Raw genomic sequence first — 23,462 nt, forward strand, 5'->3', positions numbered from 1 at the left:
GTACAATATTCACTGAACTTTTATAGTAGTATGTATTCTCACCTACCAAGCTTACTGCTAGCTATTGGAAACAATGATAATAATGATCCAGAATTATGTCAGAATGGTTTTGTTTTTATATATCTCCACGTCATACTTGTAAATTTTCTTTTGCCTATCAGTCTTATTCTAGGTGAATGAAGACAGTGCACAGGTCTGGTAGTATTTCCACTAGATTCCATTTTTACTGTTTCAAATTTATTCTGTGCTGTATTAAATCCTGAAAGACATGAGAAGTATTAATCAAATTAAATATTTATTTCATAAGAATATTAATTATGTATGTTTTGTAATAGTTTAAGATTTAACCCAATCTAAACATGCAAGTCGCATTAATAGTGGTGAAAAATTTCAATGGATGCTTAACTTTCCTACCAGGATTAATGGTGCTGAATTATGTTTAACTTTGGTTAGATTATGGCCAATATAGTTAACTAGACTTTAGCCACAATTCTGCGTCCTTTCATGATTACTTGACATCTCTTTGCCAAATGTGTTAGTTGTGGTGCCATTGTTATAAACCTTTTAAAACGTGTTTTAAACATTTTAAAAGGTTTATAATGTCTTGAATTTACACATACAGGGGAAGTAGGTATGATAATTACAAAATGTTAAGGAGAACATGTTTATTGAATCAGTTTATTCTAATATTATGGTAGTTTACAACCAGTTTGATAGTTGACTGTCCCAGTTGTTTATCTAGGTTTACAGTACAGACATTTTTATCGACCAGAGTCAGACTATTTTCTCTGAAAAAACTTACAGGTTAATTGCAGCTTGGGGTCACTTCTCAGCTGTACATTGGTTGATTCTGGTGGTTGCATTATTTCCCTCTATTCCCCAGGAGACTTAACTGCACTGAGAGCATTAGCATGGCAATATACATTTTTTCAGTCTAAAATACTCCTTCTTCATGTGGTTCCTTAATAAGATGGGCTAAATAATCTCTAAATATGCTTAAACATGTTGTTTTGTGTAATTTTCATTCACATGAAGTTATCTCAATTTTAATAGTTAAAATTTATTCTTCATTTTATTTGAAATCTGCATGGTATGAGTTTTTTGAGAATGTTAGCAGGAAATTATCCTTGTATTATCCTTCCTGCAAAATTCATCAGTATTTTTTCGTTTTGATATTTAACATTGCTCCACAGTAATCTTTCTCATGCAATCCTGTAGGGAGGTGAAAGATTGCTGGAAACAACCTAAAGTCTTAATTTACAAGATTGCATTTCAGTTCAGTTTTGTTTCAACACAGAAAATAGCACTAATCATTATAGCACAAAAATCATTATAAATTGTTCTTCTATAAATTAGGATAAATAAAATAAGGATTTAAAATACTGCTTTTTAAAACCAATTTTTATCACTTTAAAATGTTGTATAAAATACCTGAAGGTAATGAATAGAAAATTTATGTATACAGTAGTGTGTCTTACAATTGAACATTTGGTCCTATAATAGTAACACTGAGCTAAGGCCTGCCTTTCTAATAAAAGAATGAAATGTGATACTTTTTAGGCTGGCTGCTATAAACAATAAGCCAAGAAGTGTGTTGTTTATTATTGTGTAAAGTATGAAAACTGAAACTTAATAGAGGGTATAGGCCTTTTAGTTTTCATACCCTAAAGAAGGTTTTGCCTCTCATTACCACCACTTTTTTTCTGGAGACTTGCTTGCCATTCTCATCTTGGCAGACATAGATTTAATTACATGATTTCTTTTTATTTGAAAATTCAGTTACCTGCTTCAAGCAGTCTCTTCTTTTTCTTAAGCTATTATTGTGGTAGAATTGCAGAATATAAGTCATTTAAATGAATAAAATAAGTATTAAACCAGTTCTTCAGTTAAATCAAAGTTTTAGTAATGTTTAGTAACACAGACCAGTGGTGTGAGAAATGTTTTCTAAGCATATGATATTTTTTCACTGCTGTTGAAAGCTTTATGGCACAGCTACAACAGAAGCAGCAACATCTAAGGCTTTGAGACTGAAAGTTTTCCATTGTTATCCTGTCAGAACTGGTGTTAAGTCACTGGTGCCTTTCAATATTGTTACATTTATGTACTAAATCCATTCAAATCCATTATGACATTAACATAAAATTAGAATTAATAGGCACCTGGCAGTGTCTAAAATTTTTTTAGGGACAGAACAGAGACACTTAGTGTATCTGCGGTGTTGTTTTTTAAGCAGGCAGTGGGGTCTCTTCCTAGCGCAAGAATTCCAGGGGTGTGGTGCTCTCACAGAGAAGGACTTCCTAGATCCCACCATCCTAATGATTCATTCTTTGGTCCAAATTTGGTCTAACACTTGTTCATACAGGTATAGGTTTTTTTATGTGATTACTAAGGTGAGGATTTCTTTGACCTAAAAATGTCAGAAATGTGAATCATTAATAACCTTACAATTTTTTAAATATGGCCAACTAAACAAAAATATGACTTCATAATTTTTCTGAAATTAGCACCCAGTTTTTAAAAAGCCACGCGTATAAATACATAAAAATTAAAAGTATATTCTTCACTTTCAGTGCAGAAGTGCTAGGCTGGAAGGAATCAAATGAATATTTTGAGACTAAAATAATGGTCATACCTGGATTAGTATTTGTCAACAGAAAAATTGCATTGGATGGTTATGTGCATTTTGAGATTATCAAGGACAAAACTCCTGTTGTTTGCCATTGTATTCTTCTATGCAGAGAAACTCCATTAGATATCACAAGAGGCTATAGGAACAAATTTGGGAGAAAAAAAGCCAACTCTTCTGGAGAAAATTTTGGCTCAAAGTCATAAAATTTTGCTTCAAATCCAATTACAACGTTACTTATTTTGCAAAGTGTTGAATTACCAGATTAGATTGCAGCACTCTTAGAAGTTTATCACTATTTTTTCCAGCCACTTTCTCCTTTGTTCACTTTAAATCACCAGTAGTTTGTTTCACAGTTCTCAGTACATCACTTAAGTTCCATTTCTACAGTTTCAAGGTGGGTGTTTGTTCCTGATAATGCACTGAGGTTAGATTTTTTAATATGCCAAATTTCAAACCAAGGCTTCAGAAAAGAAATCTTGCACAGTCTTGATGGAGGAAGATTAAGAACAGTCAAGTTCTGTATCTGCTGCAAGGAGTCATAATTTGTGGAATAATGCGTAGCCACATCTAACCAAGTCCCCAAAAGTGTCACAAAGGTTGGGGAGGGAGACCCAAAGTAAGAGCAATTTCTTTGAACTTTTGGATTCTGAGTGGAGCTTTAATTAACATTTTTCCCTATTTGAAATTATCTTATCTACAACAAGATAGTTGCTTTGAGTCTCTTCAGCTACTCTGTATAGACCGTGAGCAAGGCATGTGATATGGATCATTTTTTGATAAAGAAGTTTAAGTCTCTTACCTGCCTAACTAATGAATGGAGCAGCATCTGTTACAAAGAAAGAGAAGGATGTTTCCGCTTTTTACATAATCCGGCTAGAGTAGTTATAGAATCATCAATGAGCATCGCGATAGTGCCATTACTTACTTTTTGTAGAGTTTCACATATTATTTATTTAATTAATTTATATGCCGCCCACTCTACCCAGAGGTCTCTGGGCGGCTTACAACAATTAAAATTCAATACAACAAAAGATAAAATGATTAAAATATTAGAAGGCTTCTCATATTTCAGAGTGCCAGTAATATTAGCTATATTGTCTTCTTTATTTACTTTTTGCTACTTCCTTTCCATCTTGAAGAACTTGCTTACTGATGTAAAAATTTCTTGTTATAATTATATGTTGTTTTTATGTGTTTGGAAGCCACCTAGAGTGTCGTCAGACCAGATAGGCGGGATATAAAATAAATAAATAAATACATGTCTGCTATTTACATCATTTGTTTCATCTATTAAAGTCTGTATCTTATAGTTGTGAACAACAGGTCTTATCTTTCCTAATACATCTTCGTATCAAGCAAAGATGTAATTTTTCCTTAGATTTGATTCATTTTGAATCTGGTGACTGACGTAAAGTTTTATTATGCGGTCATAGACCCGATTATACAAAGATAAAATAAATACGTAGTATAGTATAAAATCTTGCTATAGCCTTTTGTGAGTTTTCATAGCTGAAAATAAAAACATAACCACTAACTGTGTTATTATTTGATTCTCCCCAGACAACAGAAACTTCAGATAGCCTGTGGGAGGTAGACCAGTACATTTACTCATGATTGAACCAAGATATCGAATATGTTCGATCCTGTATAGTCAACGTTCTAAAATGATGTGCACCAAGATCTCATTAATTTATTTCCCGCAAGGACAAATCCTTTCACTGTATGGGGTGTTATTAAAATGCCTTTTTAAAAGGGCGGAGGGAAAGCAGTTAAATCTAGCCCTTGAAAAGTCAAAGTGATATCTTGGTGTTGTAATTATAAGTAAGTAGTTGGCTTGGGGAAGTTAAAATTTAGGCCAAAACACAATGGTGGACAAGTCTTGTCTGCACATGCTAGAGATTATTGAAGGTCTATATCTTTGATACGTTGAATAAGTACGGTGGTGCCCCGCTTCACAACAACCCCGTTAGATGACGAAATCGCTTTACGATTAGTTTTTTGCGATCGCAAAACGACAATTCAATGGGGTTTTCGCTTTACGTTGAATCGGTCCCTGCTTTGGGAACAGATTTTTCGCTTCACGATGATCAAAAACAGCTGATCGTTGGGGTTTCAAAATGTCTTCCTGCTGTTTTCCAGACCTATTTCTGGAAGACAGCGATCGAAAATGGCTTCCCCTATGGAGGATCTTCGCTTTATGATGAACTATTTCGCCCATTGAAACGCATTAACCGGTTTTTAATGCATTCCAATGGGTTTTTTACTTTCACTTGACGACGATATCGCTTAACAGCGATTTTAACAGAACGGATTATCATCATCAAGCGGGGCACCACTGTATTGGCTTAATGCTGCCTTGAGGCTGTCTCAGTAGGAAGTCCATAGAGAAGCCTAAGAGGTGTAGTTTTTCTGTAAATCCTGTATGCCATGAATTGGCAAAGACATCTGTAGTGTTCCCCTTTATTATGTCAATGGTTCATTTTTGTTATGTAATTTGTTCATGCATATTCATGTTGCTGAGAGGCAGAGCCGAGAGAGATGTGATAAGAAGCAGAGCCTGAGTCAGAGTCAGGGAGTATGAGTAGCGTGAGAGACTGGAGAACGAGATAGAGTTTGGGGAAATGTGAGAGGTGATTAGAGTTAGGAGTGTATTATCAAATAGAAGATTGTTGTTAATAATAAATTTACCTAAAGAAGATATTCATGAATCACTATCAAAATCGGTAATCAATAAACTAAAGTTATATTTAAGTCTTTGAAGTGTGGATCTGAATCTTCATCTTCCTGAAGTAATGGTGATTCAGTGATCACCTGGTGGCAGCAGTATTTAAGAGGAGATTGTTTGCTTTTGTGTGCTCTGAGTCTTGATGGTCAAGCAAGGGGGGCACAAGGGTGAAGGAATCCAGTGAAGCCTGAGTTTGGACTCGAAGAAATCCAGTCGAGTGATTTTAAAAAGAATTTTTCTTGAGTCAAGGGTACCTTTTAGACAGAGGTCTGTGGCAAAGAAGTTTGGTTCCTCACTAGAGCTTTTGGGAAAAGCTTAGTGGTGGGGGCTTCTGAACCCAGATCTGGGGGGGGGGGGGTGTCTAAGTTTGGAAACGACTATGAAAGAAAATTCTTGTATTTTACCTCATGATTTGAAGACCCGGAGGACTAGCTTTTAAGGCTCAAGGCTCTAGGAGTTTAGAGAGCACTTGTGAGAAAAGCAGAAGCCAGGGGTCAGAGTAGATCTAAGGGAAGAGGGGAGAAAGCCTTTACCTGAAAAAGAATTATATTAGTGATTGGAAGTAAGAGAAGAAAGACAGGTCTTTTTAAAATCAGTAAACACTGTACTAATCATCCCAGAAGTAAATATTCCACCCAAACGTACCAAAAGGGGGAGTCCTGAGGCTGAGGTTTTACCTCAAGAAATGGAGGGAAATGGTAACCCTTTAATTCAAATAGAACAAGAGGAAATTGATGAGAGTGCCTCAGAGGAACAAAAAGAATTAAAGCGTGCTGCTTATATAAGTTCCCAGGAGTTTGAAAAATGGAAGCTGGAACAGGAATTCAAGCTAAGAGCAAAGGAACTACAGCTCAGAGCTGAGGCTGAGGCTAGACAAATAGAATTATGACAAAAGGAAATGGACTTTCAATTACAGATGAGACATTTAGAAATTTCTGCTCCAAACAGTAACCTTAACAATAACAACAGTGTTGGAGGGGGAATTCTCTCAAAAATTGATCTTGAGAAGTTTCCCCAATATAAAAGAGGGGACTGTCCTGAATCTTTTCTCATTGCTTTTGAGCGTGCCTACTGGGACTTTGAAATTCGAGATGATGAAAGGATGATTGTTTTGAGCGCTCAAATAAGTGGAGATTTGGCTGAGATATATTCACAGATGCCCCTTAGAGAACACCAGAGATTTTGAGGCATATAAAAAGAGGGTTTATTCAAGGTTTTGTATTAATGCTGAACACTCTCTTACTAAAAAGCAGGAGGAATCTTATTCACACTTGGAAGCTAAATTGCTGCAATGTCTTGAGAAGTGGATGGAAAGGGAGGTGATCTCTTTTCTAGAACAAATGAATTTAATTGGGTTAGAATAATTTTACTCCATATTACCTGGGGAGTTGCGTTATTTAGTTAGGGACAAGAATCCTAAAAATCTACTAGAAGCAGGTGAACAGGCAGATGTTATTAATGAGTACGAGAACCCCAGATTCTCAGAGTTAAAAATTAACAGACCAAACTGTGACAACAATACGAAGTCCTTTAATAAAAATTACCTCAGCAAAACAACAGGAAGAGAAGGCCAGGGTAGTACTTCACCATTTTTTGTGCTCTCCTCTTTCAACCTCATTACAAGGTTCTTTAAGTCCTCCTCACTTTCTGCCATCAGAGTGGTATCATCTGCATATCTGAGGTTGTTGATACTTCTTCCGGCAATCTTAATTCTGGCTTGGGGTTCATCCAGTCCTGTCTTTCGCATGATGTATTCTGCATACAGTGGCCCCTTGACTTACAGACGGCTTGACTTACAGACTTTTTAAGTTACAGACTTCTCTGGCCGCAAAATGTAGGTTTGACTTGCAGCCTGAGAATTGACTTACAGACCAGGAAAAAAAAATGGAACAAAAACGGCCTGTTACGGGATTAATCGGTTTTCAATGCACTGTAGGTCAATGGAGACTTGACCTACAGACGTTTTGACTTGAGAACCGCCTTCCAATATAGATTAAGTTCTCAAGTCAAGACCCCACTGTATAAGTTAAATAAGAATGGAGACAATATACAGCCTCGTTGTACTCCTTTCCCAATTTTGAACCAATCATTTGTTCTATATCCAGTTCTTACTGTTGTTTCCTATCCCACATATAGATTTCTAAGGCCATTGATAAGGTGATCAGGCACTCCCATTTCTTTAAGAACTTGCCATAGTTTGCTGTGGTCCACACAGTCAAAGGCTTTTGCATAGTCAATGAAGCAGAAGTAGATATTTTTCTGGAACTCTCTGCCTTTCTCCATAATCCAGCGCATGTTAGCAATTTGGTCTCGAGTTCCTCTGCCTCTTCGGAATCCAGCTTGTACTTCTGGGAGTTCTCGGTCCACATACTGCTGAAGCCTACCTTGCAGGATTTTGAGCATAACCTTGCTAGCGTGTGAAATGAGTGCAATTGTACGGTAGTTGGAGCATTCTTTGGCACTACCTTTGTTTGGGATTGGGATGTAAACTGATCTTTTCCAATCCTCTGGCCACTGTTGAGTTTTCCAAACTTGCTGGCATATTGAATGTAGCACCTTAACAGCATCATCTTTCAAGATTTTAAATAGTTCAACTGGAATGCCATCACCTCCACTGGCCTTGTTGTTAGCCAGGCTTTCCAAGGCCCACTTGACTTCACTCTCCAGGATGTCTGGCTCAAGGTCAGCAACCATACGATTCGGGTTGTCCGGGATATCCAGATCTTTCTGGTATAATTCCTCTGTGTATTCTTGCCACCTCTTCTTGATGTCTTCTGCTTCTGTGAGGTCCCTACCATTTTTGTCCTTTATCATGTCCATCTTTGCACAAAATATTCCTTTAATATCTCCAGTTTTCTTGAACACATCTCTGGTTTTTCCCTTTCTATTTTCCTCTATTTCTTTGCATTGTTCATTTAAGAAGGCCCTCTTATCTCTTCTTGCTATTCTTTGGAAGTCAGCATTCAATTTTCTGTAACTTTCCCCATCTCCCTCGCATTTGGTTTCCCTTCTCTTCTCTACTATTTGTAAGGTCTTGTTGGACAGCCGCTTTGCTTTCTTGCATTTCCTTTTCTTTGGGATGGTTTTTGTTGCTGCCTCCTGAACAATGTTACCAGTCTCTATCCAAAGTTCTTCTGGCACTGTGTCCGCCAAATCGAGTTCCTTAAATCTGTTTTTCACTTCCACTGTGTATTCATAAGGGATTTGGTTTAGATTATACCTGATGAGCCCAGTGCATTTTCCTACTCTCTTCAGTTTCAGCTTGAATTTTTCTATGAGAAGCTGATGATCAGAGCCAAAAATCAGCTCTAGGTCTTGTTTTTGCCGACTGTATAGAGCTTCTCCATCTTTGGCTGCAGAGAATATAATCAGTCTGATTATGATATTGCCGATCTGGTGATGGCCATGTGTAGAGTCACCTTTTGTGTTGTTGGAAAAGAGTGTTTGCGACGACCAGCTTGTTCTCTTGACAAAACTCTTGTTAGCCTTTGCCCTGCTTCCTTTTGAACTCTAAGGCCAAATTTACCTGTTGTTCCTTTTATCTCTTGACTCCCTACTTTAGCATTCCCGTCCCTAGAATGAGAAGAACATCTTTCTTTGGTGTCAGTTCTAGAAGGTGTTGTAAGTCTTCATAGAATTGGTCAATTTCAGTCTCCTCAGCATTGGTGGTTGGTGTATAAATTTGAATGATTGTGATGTTGAAAGGTCTGCCTTGGATTCATATTGACATCATTCTATCATTTTTGATATTATATCCCATTACAACTTTTTGCAGTCTTTTGTTGACTATGAGGGCTACTCTATTCCTTCTACGGCTGTCTTGCCCACAATAGTAGATATGATCGTCATCTGAATTGAATTCGCCCATTCCTGTCCATTTTAATTCACTGATGCCCAGGGTGTCAATGTTTACTCTTGCCATCTCCTGTTTGACCTCATCCAGCTTCCCGAGGTTCATAGAGCTTACATTCCAGGTTCCTATGCAGTATTTTTCTTTGTAGCATCAGACTTTCCTTTCACTTCCAGGCATGTCTGCAGCTGAGTGTCCTTTTGGCTTTGGCCCAACCATTTCATTAGCTCTGGAGTTACTTTTCCTCCGCTCTTCCTCAGTAGCATGTTGGATGCCTTCTGATCTGAGGGTCCCATCTTCCAGTGTCATATCTTTTACCCTTTTGTTTATGTTCATGGGGCATTCTTGGCAAAGATACTGGAGTGGCTTGCCAATTCCTACTCCAGGTGGATTGCATTATTCGGAACTTTCCACTATGACCTGTCCGTCTTGGGTGTCCCTGCACACCGTAGCCCATAGGTTCTCTGAATTACTCACGCCCCTCCACCATGACAAGGCAGCAATCCATGAAGGTATATTGGGTTCATAGACCACCTTTAACCAATAACGAAATGCATGTAGCCACGCTTGACATTCTACTGGTGTATTTCTCCAAGAACTGTTTGTGACTGCCACTACCTAATTTCTTTAATGGAGTATTTGAAGCTGAGAATAACTATTATGACGTGAGCAGCTTCTTTGTGTAGGCATCCTTCAGTCTCGAGAGACTATGGTAACATGCTCTGTATGGAGGACTTCGAACAGCATCTAGTGTGGCTGAGAAGGCCAATTCGAGTGACAATCCCTTCCACAGTGAAGACAAATACAATCTGTCCCCTGACCACCTCCCTGATTTGGCTGCTTTCAGGACTGTCTCTTTGCCTCGGCCTGCTGGACAAGTGCCTCTTCAAAATGGGAGAGGTCATGATGCACCCCCTGCCTCCAGGCTGAACGCTCAGATGTCAAGGTTTCCCCTCTGTGGAGGTCCATTCCTAAGGCCTTCAGATCCCACTTGCATATGTCCTTGCTGTGGTCTCCCTCTGGGGGCGATTTCCCTGCACTAATTCTCCATACAAGAGATCTTTTGGAATCTGTCCATCAGCCATTCTCACAACATGCCCAAGCCAACATAGACGTCACTGTTTCAGTAATGTATACATGCTAAAAATTTGAGCTCGATTTAGGACTATTCTGTATTTGCGAAGGCTAGGATCTAGTGGTTGTTGTGGGTTTTTCGGGCTCTTTGGCCGTGTTCTGTTGTTCTTCCTAACATTTCGCCAGTCTCTGTGGCCGGCATCTTCAGAGTGCTGTCCTCTGAAGAGTGCTGTCTTCTGGGGGTAAAAATATTTTAAAAATAAAATAATAGTATATGGTGGAAAATCATATAGGCATATAACAATTAAATGATAAAGATACCCAGTTAACTACTCTTTTACAAAAAAGTATATTTATATGTGATGTTTGCTTAATTTTTCCACTTTTATAAATACATGCAAATGTTGAATGTACTTCCTATTGGGGCTGTTGATCAGAAATCTCTTAAAAGAGTATATTCAGAATCAGTAAACTGTAGACATGGGAGAAAAAGCAGTTTTCGCTCAGAAATATTGTGAAATAGCCATATAATATATAAAATGAAGGCCCTTTTATGTAGTTTACTACTGGCGCCAGCTAGCTGTTACTGCATTCTGTGTTTGGCTTATGCTTTGGACACTACCATGCATGGGATGTTCAAGAACTTGTTTTCTGTGCTAGAGGAAATTGATAATACAAATTAAAATTAATTTTAAAAGAGTTACCCTGTGGTTGAAAGACACTCAAGAAGCAGCTGTGAGACTTGCATGTAAATACTGAAATAGTAGTTGGTTTTATGCTCTGCTTCTATCATGTTCTTATATGTGTTTGTCTGTTCCAGCATAGCATGAGGGAGGTCTCACACTGCATACACTTCTGTGCAGGCAAATGATAGCACTGCAGCAAGCAGTGCGAATAGTCTCATTCTAAAGACTTTCCATTGCAGCTGGCATTTGCAGACTATGTGCTTCAAAAGAGCTAATGTGATTCTCCTAGGAGCATTTGTTGTATGAATAAAAATTTTGGCATGTGCTATTCCACAGAATGACTAAAGGAAAGGTCACCCAGTACTCAGGTTTTCAGTTAAAACGCAGTATAATTTGTTTGTGTGAAGACAAATAAGGTTTGTTCTCAAGATGGCCGACCTAGAAGTGTTCTACTGTTTTGATATGTAAGCAGCTGAGCTGAAAAAGAGGTTCACTTGATGTGTGTCAAGCTGTCTCCAGGTAAGAAAACTAGTTTCTTCCTAAAATTTGCACAGGCCCTGCCAAGATACTACTTAGCAGGAATTACTATGCAAAGTTTTAAAAAATCATGTGAATGTTTATATTTGTTCATTCTTGAATTTTAGAAGTTGTATACTTTATTATGTTGTAGAAGGATATATTTGTGATCCCAAAGAATGGTTGGGAGTAGCCTTAGACAATTTTTTTAATTGTGGGCAGATTATTTTGGTAGTAATGGGTCTGAGGTGAGATACCTCAGCAGGTTCACAGGTCCTGTCATAAAAAGGATTCTGCTTCAATTTTAATTATTATTTTTACTCATATTACTATCAGAGAGTGGGAAATCTGCAGTATCACTGAAAATCAGTAACAGAACATGTTGATGAATTTTTTGCTTGTTTTCTTTGTTATTTAAAAAGATAAAATAAATGCTAGGAAACATGAGTTGTCAATCCAGTCAGGGTGAAATATACGGGCCAGTTTTGATCCATCCATAGCCATTAAAAATGCACACAGTTGTTATGATTATGATTTCAGAGGCTACCTTAAAGTTTCTAGTTCTCAATATGGCACGTAGAGATTTTGAAAATGTGGTGACAAAATGTGTAAAGAATCAGAAAGCAAACAAAAAAACTAAGATTAGTATTTCAAGGTTTTTAAGGACTAAGTTGCTTTTTAAATACTTGTCAGTAACTGTCTGTCTCTTATAAAAGAAATTGCCTGAAAAGAATATAAGAAGTTTAATTCTTCCTTTTTTACAGTACCACGCTTGTGTTTTGACCCTTCATGCTATACAAAGTGCCTGCCCCAACTGCTTCTGTGACTTTATGGGATAAAGACCGACTTACAAAAATTCTAGTTATTCTTCCAAAATTTGCATTAGACTTTTCTATATGAATACATGAGGATTTTTGTTTTGTCTGGTTTTATAGCTTTTGTGTCTTCTTACAGTATCTTTTTAATGTTAAAATCATAAAACATATTTTGCCACAGTAGCCTAGAGTGATGAAAGGAGTCACAAGAAAATATTGCAAGAACTATAGATAATTAAAATCAACTGATGACTACTGTTGGCCCATTGTAGTGCGATTTCATCTCTGGGCAAAATTCACTGTCATGATTTGTTTGAGAATCACATTAAAGGCTGCTACCGTAGTTTAAAAACATGTTTTTCTAAAACTTTATAAGTAGGTCTTGCTCTGAACACTTCTTCTGGTAAGAAATTTATAATTTGGTCCTTCTCTTAAGGGGCAGATAAAGATACTCTACACATGAACCCAGTGAGATTCCCAGTGTGCTGTAGTGCAGTGGTTCTTAACCTTTTTGAAAGAAACGCCCCCTTGAGCCATTGAGGAAGTTATCATCGTCCCCCTCCCCGCGGTGATGATATCTTATTTATTTATTTATTTATTTATTTATTTATTTATTTATTTATTTATTTATTTATTTATTTATTTATTTATTTAAGACACTTAAATCCAATGACCCCTGAAAACAAAATTCAATTCCAAGAAAATGAAATGCCCCCCAAAAAGTAACATTTAATGATTTAGTTGCAAGTAAATTTTAAGACGCAAAAAGAAATATAAAAAGGGCATAAAAACAAATGCAGAAACTAAAAATTTCAAGACATAAAGTCTGAAACAAAATTAAAATAGGAGGAAAATATATACATTCATGCACACTGTAAAAAGGCTGCAGCCATCTTCACAGGTTTGGATTGCTCCAGCGCCCCCCTTCCGCCCCCCTTCTGCTCCAGCGCCCCCACACCGCCCCTTTTCGTTCTACCGCCCCCCTGAAAAATGAAATCGCCCCCTGGGGGGCATTATCGCCCACGTTAAGAACCACTGCTGTAGTGGATAGATGGACTAGGACTCTGGAGAATGGGGTTTAAATTTCTGCTCAGCCATGGAAACTCACTGGCAGAGTGGGACTGGTAAAAACACTCCTTAAATATCTCATTTACCTTGAAAGCCCTATTAAGGTCACTATAAATTGGATCTGACTTGGCAGCACAGAACAGTGCACACAACATGAACCAGTAGGGGACAAACAGTCTGAGGATGTTCATTTAGTACTTGCTATTATCTAGTTATCCCAATTTGTTCCTGCTATTCATCAATTTTCATACATCTTACTGGCATGAGCTTGAACTGAAATTGACGGAACATAGCTAAGGAAGGAAGAAAAGTTGAAAAATACAAGGGGGAAAAGAACGTAAAAGAGCACTGATGAGTTAAATCTTCAGCAATAAACTATGAAATAGTAGCAGAAACTCAGTAGTATGTAACACCTGAAGTAGACCCATTGGGTCAATGGAGGGTTGGCAGGTCATCTCTGTAGGTTTCATTGATTCAAAGGGCCTACACTATTGGCAATTTATTACTGGATTTCAGCTAGTGGATCAGGAGAAAACCTTCACTCAGTCTTGGCAAATTAGGTTAAAAACAGAGGCATTAGTGTTTAGTGTTACCAGCAGGACGTTGAGTGGAAAATAATATGTAGATGCCTTAAGCCAGTTCAGCCAGTTCGCACATCTATTCCACTTTTGTCTGTGCTGGCTGATGGTCTGAGGCAGAGAAAAATCATTCCCAATCCAGGGAATCTTTTAACTGAAGATGTAAAGGACTGTAGCTGGGTTTCTGACCAAAGTACTCCACCATGCACTTCAGCTAAGGACCTGCTAACACCAGGGGGCGTTGCTGTGCCCCTGACATTGGCTATAGCAGTGGTGGCAAACCTTTTTGGGCTTGCATGCTCAAACTGCGGGGGGGAATGGGGGCGCTGTGCCACCCGGAACCGGAAGTGGCATCAGAAGGGAGGATCCTGGGCACAGAGGTGCCTCAAGACCCCACTCCGGATCCGCCACCACCACAAACTGCTCTGAATCCTGATCTGCCACCTGTCCAGGCAGCAGCACCATGGTTGCAGCCGCCTGCTCAGGTTTGGCTGCCAGGGGGAGCAGCAATCCGGCGACTTATGGCTCGCATGCCGGCAGAAAGGGCTCCGCGTGCCAGCTGTGACACGCTTGCCATAGGTTCACCATCGCTGGGCTATAGTGACAATTCCTGTAGTCTTCTGGGACTGGTTTTAATCTGGTTCCTCAATTATGTTATATGGCTAATTATTTTCAGAATGTATATTTTGAAAAGTAATTATCCACCTGTAATTGGTGGAGTGTCAGTTGTTAAAAATACTGCCTAAATATATGGTGGAATATTTTTTGTAAATCAAGGCAGCTTTTTTTGAGATCCCAAACTAAAGCTTTTCAGAATGAAGGTTGGGGCTAGCTTGTGCAGTTGTAAATATTTACAAATTGCCATCATCATTCAGCATAGGGCCTGATAATAATATTTAAAATCTCTGGCTTCAAATCAGATATTTGATGGAGGCTTATAAATGCAAGTTTAAGAAATGATAAATGTAAACTTGCCTATTGATTATTAAGATTTTTTTAAAAATAATTATTTTTAAAGTGAAACAGTGGCCAAATTCCTGTCCACCAGTGTAAGTCCAGTAAGCAAGAGCAAAGGCACAATGCAAGGAAACCATCCCTAGTGGTGTGTGCCATTGTTTTCATAAACAAAATGTCATGGAGGCCGGATTTGTTTTTACTTGTTGGACCTTGAAGTAATTTGGGAGATACTTGCCCTGATTCTCTCTATGAATATTGGCCTAAATCTTGTTGTCATAACCTGCAGCACAGATCTCTGGTACTATCAACAGCCAGGGCATACCATGGTCATTTTTAGAAATTGAAAGTTTCCCCACCTCATCAGGTTTCAGGGATCCCTAGAGAGTTCCTTTGTCCTAGGAAGCTTTCAGGAGCTGTAGAATGAGGTAGGGAATGATTTAAAACTGGGAAATTGCTGGTACCAGTGGTGGTGTTTGTTGGGGGTGGGGATTCAAAGCTTTATAGAATGAAACCTGACAAAGCCTATTCAGGCTAATAAAGGGGTTCGACAGGGCTGTATATTAGCCCCCACGTTATTTAACCTGTATTTAAACTACCTGCTTGGGTGGTGTCTTGGAAGAGACTTCCATCCTCCTATATTGGCAGAGACCAAATGCCCCCTACTGCTTTACGCAGATGATGCAGTTCTTCTGTCCCTATCGAAAATAGGACTTAAACGGCTGATCCGTACATTTATGGACTATTGTAAGAACAACCAATTGGTTATAAACTTTGTTAAAACCAAAATTGTGGTTTTTGCTCAATCTATAGCACCTAGAAATTGGATAATTAATGATTCTTGCATTGAGCAAGTAAAACAGCTAAAGTACAATTCCACCATAAACTTTTCTGGGCTGCCCATAGATGCTCCATAATCCAAGCAGCCCAGAACATGCAGAAATCTATCTTGCGTTTTTAATTTTCCAATATGGCCATGTCAATATGGCCAGAGATCCATGGTGTAACTTATGCCAACAGGATTCTAACTATTGTTTATTGAACCAGACAAAATAAAAAGCTGATTCAGGTGTTCCCGGTGATCTATTGAATTCTAAAATTTGGGCACTACTAAAGAATTAAGTTCTATTTAGAAGTCAGTGAGAGTCTTTTATCCTACTCTCTATATAGCATCTGGTTCCTCATTTCTGTATGTTAATTGTTATAGTAGAATGATAATTAAAAAAAACTAGGAGGAACATTGCTGGTTTTTAATACCTTGATCCTTTATACATAAGAGGAGGTGCTGGGGGTCAGACTTCATCATATCCATAACCATGCAGGTTACCAAGTCATTGCCAACCAAAGTCAGCACCCATATTTCAAATGGTTGTGACAACAGAAGAAAAGATTTCTGTGGACTTGACCCAATCCAACATGATTGTGCAGCTCCCCTCACACCTGTGTCTGGTTTTCTCGTGTAAAATGTTATAATCAAACTCTTGAGTGAAAAGGTCATCAAACGTATCATATCATTTTGGGAACAAGACCTGTAATTTCTCATCACATCCTTTTTTAAATACATGTGGTCACCTAATCTGTCTCTCTCTCTCTCTCTCTCTCTCTCTCTCTCTCTCTCTCTCTCTCTCTCTCTCTGTGTGTGTGTGTGTGTGTGTGTGTGTGTGAGAGAGAGAGAGAGAGAGTGAGTGAGTGAGTGAGTGAGTGAGTGAGTGAGTGAAATATTCTAGTACGGGTTTGTAAGAAATGAAAAGAATAACATTGTCACAACGTTCTGAAATAATAAAGAATTGAATAGCTCCACTTCAGAAGATTTCACTATGTTTCCTGTTCAAAAATAACTGTAATAAGGAAAACGCCATGATAAAGTTATTTAATACAGATTTGTTTATTGTTAACATCTTACAAAATAAAAATTGATTTCTGTGCAGAATATTTGGTCTGCTCTCAGTACTAAATAGAGAGAACTATAGGGTTAAACTTCAGTGAAGAGCATGACTATTTGTATAGTTTTACATAAAGAGGCAGAAGACCAGGATTTGTACTCTGCTGCTGCACAGATTCTAGTGCATGTTAACCTATTCTATTTTTAGCCTTGTTGCCAGGCAGATCTGTCTGTGCTTCCGGCTGATTCTCAGCCTCTAGTATTGAAGGGATTATACAAGCCAATCTTCAGCAGCCAACCAGCATGACTATGCAAATCATCACTCACTTTCTGACACAAGACTAGTCAAATATACTTTCTGTTGCTCCACTTACAGAAAAGAAAGCAACATAGCTTCAAGGAGCTCCATGTTAGAGTATACAGGACATGCTGCTTTTATTATAAATGTAAAACAGTTGTATGATAGAAAGAAAAGCTGTACCCACTCAGTAGTGTGCCCATATTTGCCTGCCTGATCCATTTCGAGGTTGGCAGTGACCTCTGTCTCTGGCTGGCCATGTGCAAGCAGATGTCTTTCATTTCCTTGAAGGAATTTTCCTACGAGGACAGAAGAAGTAGTAGGCCAAACATATGTTGTTTATGAGATACCAGTTGGATACAACTTAGGTATGTTTTCAAATTGTCCTTTTGATAATGAATATTAAAATCTTTGTAATAGAATATTTAATCTAATATTGTTTTGCATTATTTTATAAATTAGTTTGTTAATGCAGAATCATTATATTTTGATGTTCTTTATTAAAGTGATCCAGTTCTGACAGCTATCCTAATCTAAAGATCTATCCTTAATGACCTTAATTGTGAAATTGAATATCAAATACAGTTACAAATGTTGGAAGGCCATAATTGTGCCATCTTGACTTAAAGAATTTGGGAACTGACATGTTCCCATACTCTTACAAAAGAAAGCGCCTAGAAGTAGAAGCAAGCATATTTTTTTCTCTTTTTTTCACACATTGCCCAGTTTGGCAAGAACATGGGAAGGCTAATCATTGTAAAGTATTCTATATCAAATAAATTATAAAATGCTGCATCAAAATAGATGTCTTAATGAAATGCTAAAAAAAATTAAATGTCATAATTTTTTTCAGATATAGTAGCTAACGACTCAGAGAGGGGGATGACATGCTCTGTTTTCTGGTATACTGAGTTATTTTAATTTAAAACAGCCAACACCACATTGCTAATTTCTCTTGATGTAATCCTTGCTTCCAGTGATGCAAGATGTGATAGTGACTGAAACCTGTTGCACAGTATTGCAAACAATTTAACTTTGAAATCCAAATTACAATAAGTTAAGAAATTTCCACAGGTACTACCTGTTGCATATTTAAAAGAAAAAAGTCATGTGGTCCTTATATAGTAAAAAGGCATGGGCTGATGATTCCTTTATTGAGTGTCACAACTTGGTCACATGACTTGGTATGAGCAGATGATATCTACAGATTTCTTAACTCAACAGTAATTTTCTTCCAGGACTTATCACTTGAGAAATTGCACAGCAAGACAGCAGCTTAAAACATATTTGAATGTGAACTATTGCAGTCCTCATTCCCTGCCTTGTTGAATGTAGGTGAAGGAGTGTAATAAAGGCAGGAGATGAGAATGACAACTCAAGAGCAATCCTAACATCATAGGACTGCCCTATCATAACAAGACTATTTAAAGGTCAACATCGTTACGTTTTTAAAAGTGCCTTGGAAGACAGGAAGAGGCATATGTTGATGCACAGTGGAGACTTGACTCAGGCCTAGTCTTCTAGAGAGCTAAGGTAAGGGTAAAGATTCCCCTTGACATTTAGTCCAGTCGTGTCCTACTCTAGGGGGCGGTGCTTATCCCCGTTTCCAAGCCATAGATCCAGTGTTTGTCCGTAGGCAGTTTCCGTGGTCACGTGGCCAGCGTGACTAGACACAGAATGCTGTTACCTTCTCACCGAGGTGGTACCTATTTATCTACTTGCATTTTTACATGCTTTCGAACTGCTAGGTTGGCAGGAGCTGGGACAAGTGATGGGAGCTCACTCTGTTGCGTGGATTCAATCTTGCAACTGCTGGTCTTCTGACCTTGCAGCACAGAGGTTTCTGCAGTTTAACCTGCAGCGCCACCATGTCCCACTCATCCAGAGAGCTACTTATTATAAATGTGACCTCACAGTGCAAACTAAAAAAGCAGCAACCTAAACGCATACTTAAAAGTGATCTCCCCAGTTGACTTGCTAAGTCATCAGTCTATTTATCTTTCTGGAATTGTATGTTTTACATGAGATTTAGACTAGCTTGCCTTTAGTTGTTGCTAGTATTAGTATTAACAGCAGGTAAGTGCCTCATTCAGAAATTGCTGTGATAACATTCATGGACAGGATGAAGGCAAATAAACTGAAGTTGAATCCAGATAAGACAGGATGGCTGGGAGGATCATTGGACAGGATAGAGGGATATTTGCCTGGACCTTGATGGGTTAAGCTCACCCAGAAGGATTGGTTTTGCAGCCTGGAGGTACTTTTGGACTCCGGTCTTTCTATGGAGGCAGAAATATTTGCTGTGTCCAAAGGTGCCTTTTGCCATTTTATTGCTCAACTGCACCTCTACCTGGATAAGAAATGTCTAACAACAGTGGTTCATGGTAATCATATGATAATCTTGAAAATAAACTAGTGTAACACTCTTATGTAGTTAGTATGGAAGTTAGTATGGAAACTTCAGCAAGTCCAAAATGTGCCAGCCAGACTGATTACAGCTGCCAGTAGATATGAGCACATATCCGCTGTCTTGGCACACCTTTGGCTCCCTGTTAGTTTCCATGCTCAATTTAAAGTGCTGGTCATAACCTATAAAGCCCTTAACAGTTTAGGACCTCAGTTTTTATAATAATCTTAGAACTGCAGAGCTGGAAGGGACTCTATGGATCATTGAGTCCAGCCCCTGTTAAAGAGACACAGTGCAGAATCGAATTCCCAACCTCTGGCTCCGCAGCCAGACACCAAAATCCACCGAACTGTCCTTCAGTTTGGCAGAACAGAACAGCTACCTGTCCCAGCTGCTCCTTGAAGGGCTTGATGTTAAAAATGTAACACTCTGGAAGGCCGAAAAGGTCAATACTAGGAACCGAGTTTTCTTGCTCCAGGCTCCTCCTCTCCGGAATGAGATTCATACAGATGTTTGCCAGGTGCCATCTCGCAATCTTTAGGAACCTAATAAGACAGAATTATATAAAGCTGTCTTCTGCTAGTGTGGATACTGATCTGAGATCTCAAATGGATTTTAATTTGTATATTTATATTTAAAGGTAAGTTTGTTGTTTTAGCTACTGACAGGATTTATTGTACTTTATTATTTTTATTTTTCATAAGTAAGTTATAATGAATACATTAACAACACAATAAAATATGTGGTGTTTTCAGCTGTATGATTTTATTGTATATTGTGAACCACTAAGAAGGTAATAACACTAATGGGGTGGTATAGAAGTGGAAATAAATAAATAAATAAATAAATGGTTCTGACCTAAAATGATACATTTTGTTTGTGTATGCATGTGCTGTCCTAAGCAGACTCTATCAAATGGAAATGTGCAAGTTTCCATGGACAAGATAGTTTTAAAATACCATTGATGTTGTAAATATTTGAGTTTGGGCTTGGATTAGCCTGCCTGCTTTGTTCACTTTTTTCAAATTTGTTGCTGCCAACACTTCCAGTTCCACAGTTTCCAGTGCAATTTAACACATCAGTTTCAACAACCACCTAAGATTTATGCTTACAGTTAGTCAGTTAAACAACAACATGCTTAATCTCCAGTTTCTCAGAACATTTTAGAGGATTATGCCCTCAAAGCCTATTAAATATTCACCAGTTAATTTAGTTAGTTTCAGAAAAGGACCTATCTAACTGAGCAGTGGTGATCTTTTTCTTGTTGCTGGGCAGAACTGAGAATGCTTACTTCTGATTGGTAGTTGGGTTTCAGCTTCCTTGAGCAAATCAGTGAAGGCAAAAATGTACAGTACAGGGAAGTGGCTCCATAACAATGAAGCAAAGCTGCCGATTTGTTTTTTTCCTGTAGGACGATTACCACTAAATAAGAATGTGGTACAGCTGGCTCCCTCTTGGGTATGTTTCAGAAATTACAAGATCTCAAGAAATAAGGGGGTGGACGAGTGCTATGATTTTTTTATTTTTCTTCTTTAATCATGACTTTTCTATGTGTTAAGTATTGTATAAAGGAGCAAAAATAGCATTCTGTCTACAACAGCTTTATAAACATTCCAGATCTTTTAAATTAAATCCTAAGGAAGTGAAATAAACACTGTAAGCGCTATTCTATTTTGGTTAATTTGTCTTTTATGGACAACATGCATGTTTATCTATTTTAAAGACGTATTCTAAATGAGTGCTGAAGAGAACATAAACGTGTCATGAAAGTTATTTAATAGAAAACCTTTTTTTACAAGCACCAAAATAATGTTTTAAAATATATTTTAAAATTTTGTTTTGAGGAAAAAACATAACTGGTTCACACAAAATGAGATGAAATAAAATACTAAAATGGAAATTGTCCAGCTGCCCAGACTAGAACACTCCTACCGGTGTATAATATACATTCTCTCATGTGACACTTGATGCAAAAAAGCAGAGTTTATTAAATAACAGTGTTGCATTTTTAGGCTGTTTGGAAATGTTCTAATGGGGTTCTGTAAAAAAGACATTCATTTCTTTGTATCTGCACTTTTTTATTTTTGCATTCTTTGAACCCGGGGTTCAATCTTGTTTTTAATCTAGAACAAGATGGCACGGCCAATGACTGTTCTTAATTACTTGGCAGATAGCAGTATGCGTAACTCAGATTTACTGGCAGGATTTCAGTTAGCACTATGTGATGGCATAATTTTTTTTCATATTATATTGGTGTACTGGGCAAAAGCTATTTGTGTTTTTGTGGATGTAATAGAAAATACTGTTCCAGAGTACCTTTATTGTCCAGAGAACCATTGCATGCTAGTTTTGTATTCTACCTTATATCGCTTTTTTTGTGTGTAGGGGGTAAGCTTTTATCATTTTCTTTCTTCCTTGTTGCCGGGCAAAACTCAAAGAACTGTTAGTTGATTGGCTAACATTTTCAGCAACTCAAGTGCTGCTCACATAAGTTGATGATTATAGGCTAAACCACAGCAGCTATGCTAATACTTTAGTTGCCATGCTGCAGTGATTGCTCTTAAGGGGAACAAACATGGGGGAAGGGAAGAAAAGAAAATTAACTGATTGGGAGAGCAAGGATCCTTCTGGGTATAAATTCAGTGTCTTTTGGTACTCATTTCACCATGTAATAACTGATACTAAATGCTTTGGTGAATCTTATTTTTACTCAGAAAAATCAGCAGAGTTGTGAATAATCCCTGGTAAAGACTTCATATGATGAAACAAAGCTGCTAAATTCCAAGAAATGCTATTTTTTCATTTGGCAACTGTCCAGAAAGAACATGACGATAGAAGAGTTAGGCAGAAGTGTTTATTTGCACCAAATGAATTTAAACAGCATAAACACAACTTTAAATGAAATTCCAGAATTCTGTGGGGTCTCAAAACAGAGACATAATATGAGTATGTCAGCTTTTTCCATGTTACTGCCACTGTAATCTGAAAATCAGACATACAAAAGAGCCGTATTGTCTTACGATTTTGATCTTAAAGAACCACAAATTTAATTTGAGAAGTTTTAGGACATGATTAACTGCTAAGGAGTATAAACAAGTTTCCTAGAACCAAAAGAGAGAAAAAAACTATCTTTAGGTAGGTAAATAATTCTACATTTTCTCCATTTTTCTAGAATTGGAAGACAGAAGCCATTGATTGGCTTGCACAGATATGACTAAATTATCTAAACTGCTCTATTGTGATCAAATCCCTACTGTTCAGTGTTTCTTCTTTCACTACCAACAGAAATCTGTTAAGTGGCTACAGTATGCACTCTTGTGGCAGTAGAATGAAATTGTACTTTAAAGGCAGTCCTTACTGTATGCTTGCATAGTTTAGGGAAAGTAAAAAAAAATTACATTGGGAACAGGGGGAAATTATGTATGCATTCCACTGAGTTTTTTTAGATTCTTTGCAATATATAAAGGCCCATTTGGACATTTCAAAAAAATCAGAATTCTAGTTTCAGGGGAAGTGGATAAACATACCATGTTTTGCCTGCCCATGGTTTGTTTATTGCAATGTCCAAACCTGCCATGTTTTTCCATTTTTCTGAAGAAGGTAGTTAAGAACACAATGGCTTATGTCTCTGGCTTTTCAAAAGAGACTCCACAGTGAAACCATGGTGGGAGCAGGGATAGTGCTTTGCATGATTTTTCTAATTGTGTCTGCTTCTTCTTCAGCATTTGCAGTATTTAGTTTTTAAAAATCTGTTAATTAAAAGTGTACAGTATTGTATATAGTTGAGGTAGGTTACCAAAACTGTTCCCAAAATTGTGACCTTTTAACTCATGCAGCATAATATAGATAACACTTCTCATATACTCAGGTGGCTTTGTGTGTGCATTTTCATTAGTGTTAAAACTGGTAATTCATTAGAGTGAAGAGTGTTTTCTATCTTGAACTAATTAATGGGTGATGGATAAATAACATTTTTAAAT

At 37.7% G+C, this 23,462-nt stretch overlaps 1 protein-coding gene across 14 annotated transcripts in view; it reads left to right on the forward strand.

Moving 5' to 3' along the window:
• The window catches only part of ATF7IP (activating transcription factor 7 interacting protein), a 147,905-nt gene that overhangs the window by 17,556 nt on the left and 106,887 nt on the right, over positions 1–23,462 (forward strand). For 2 of the 14 annotated variants that reach the window (XM_078376102.1, XM_078376105.1), the window contains exon 1: positions 17,110–17,443. The exons of 8 other annotated variants lie outside the window; for them this stretch is intronic. Coding sequence is in view for 2 of the 6 variants with exons in the window: in XM_078376104.1 (XP_078232230.1) it covers positions 20,915–20,940 (26 nt within the window). In the remaining 4 variants the exon portion in view is untranslated. Of the gene's footprint in view, positions 1–11,127; positions 11,484–17,109; positions 17,444–20,837; positions 20,941–23,462 lie in introns of those variants that run through there. 4 more of the 14 variants (XM_078376106.1, XM_078376103.1, XM_078376104.1 and 1 more) reach the window with 4 other exon arrangements.

The sequence above is a fragment of the Pogona vitticeps genome, chromosome 5 (assembly GCF_051106095.1).
Source record: "Pogona vitticeps strain Pit_001003342236 chromosome 5, PviZW2.1, whole genome shotgun sequence".
In the NCBI taxonomy this organism is placed as follows: domain Eukaryota; kingdom Metazoa; phylum Chordata; class Lepidosauria; order Squamata; family Agamidae; genus Pogona; species Pogona vitticeps.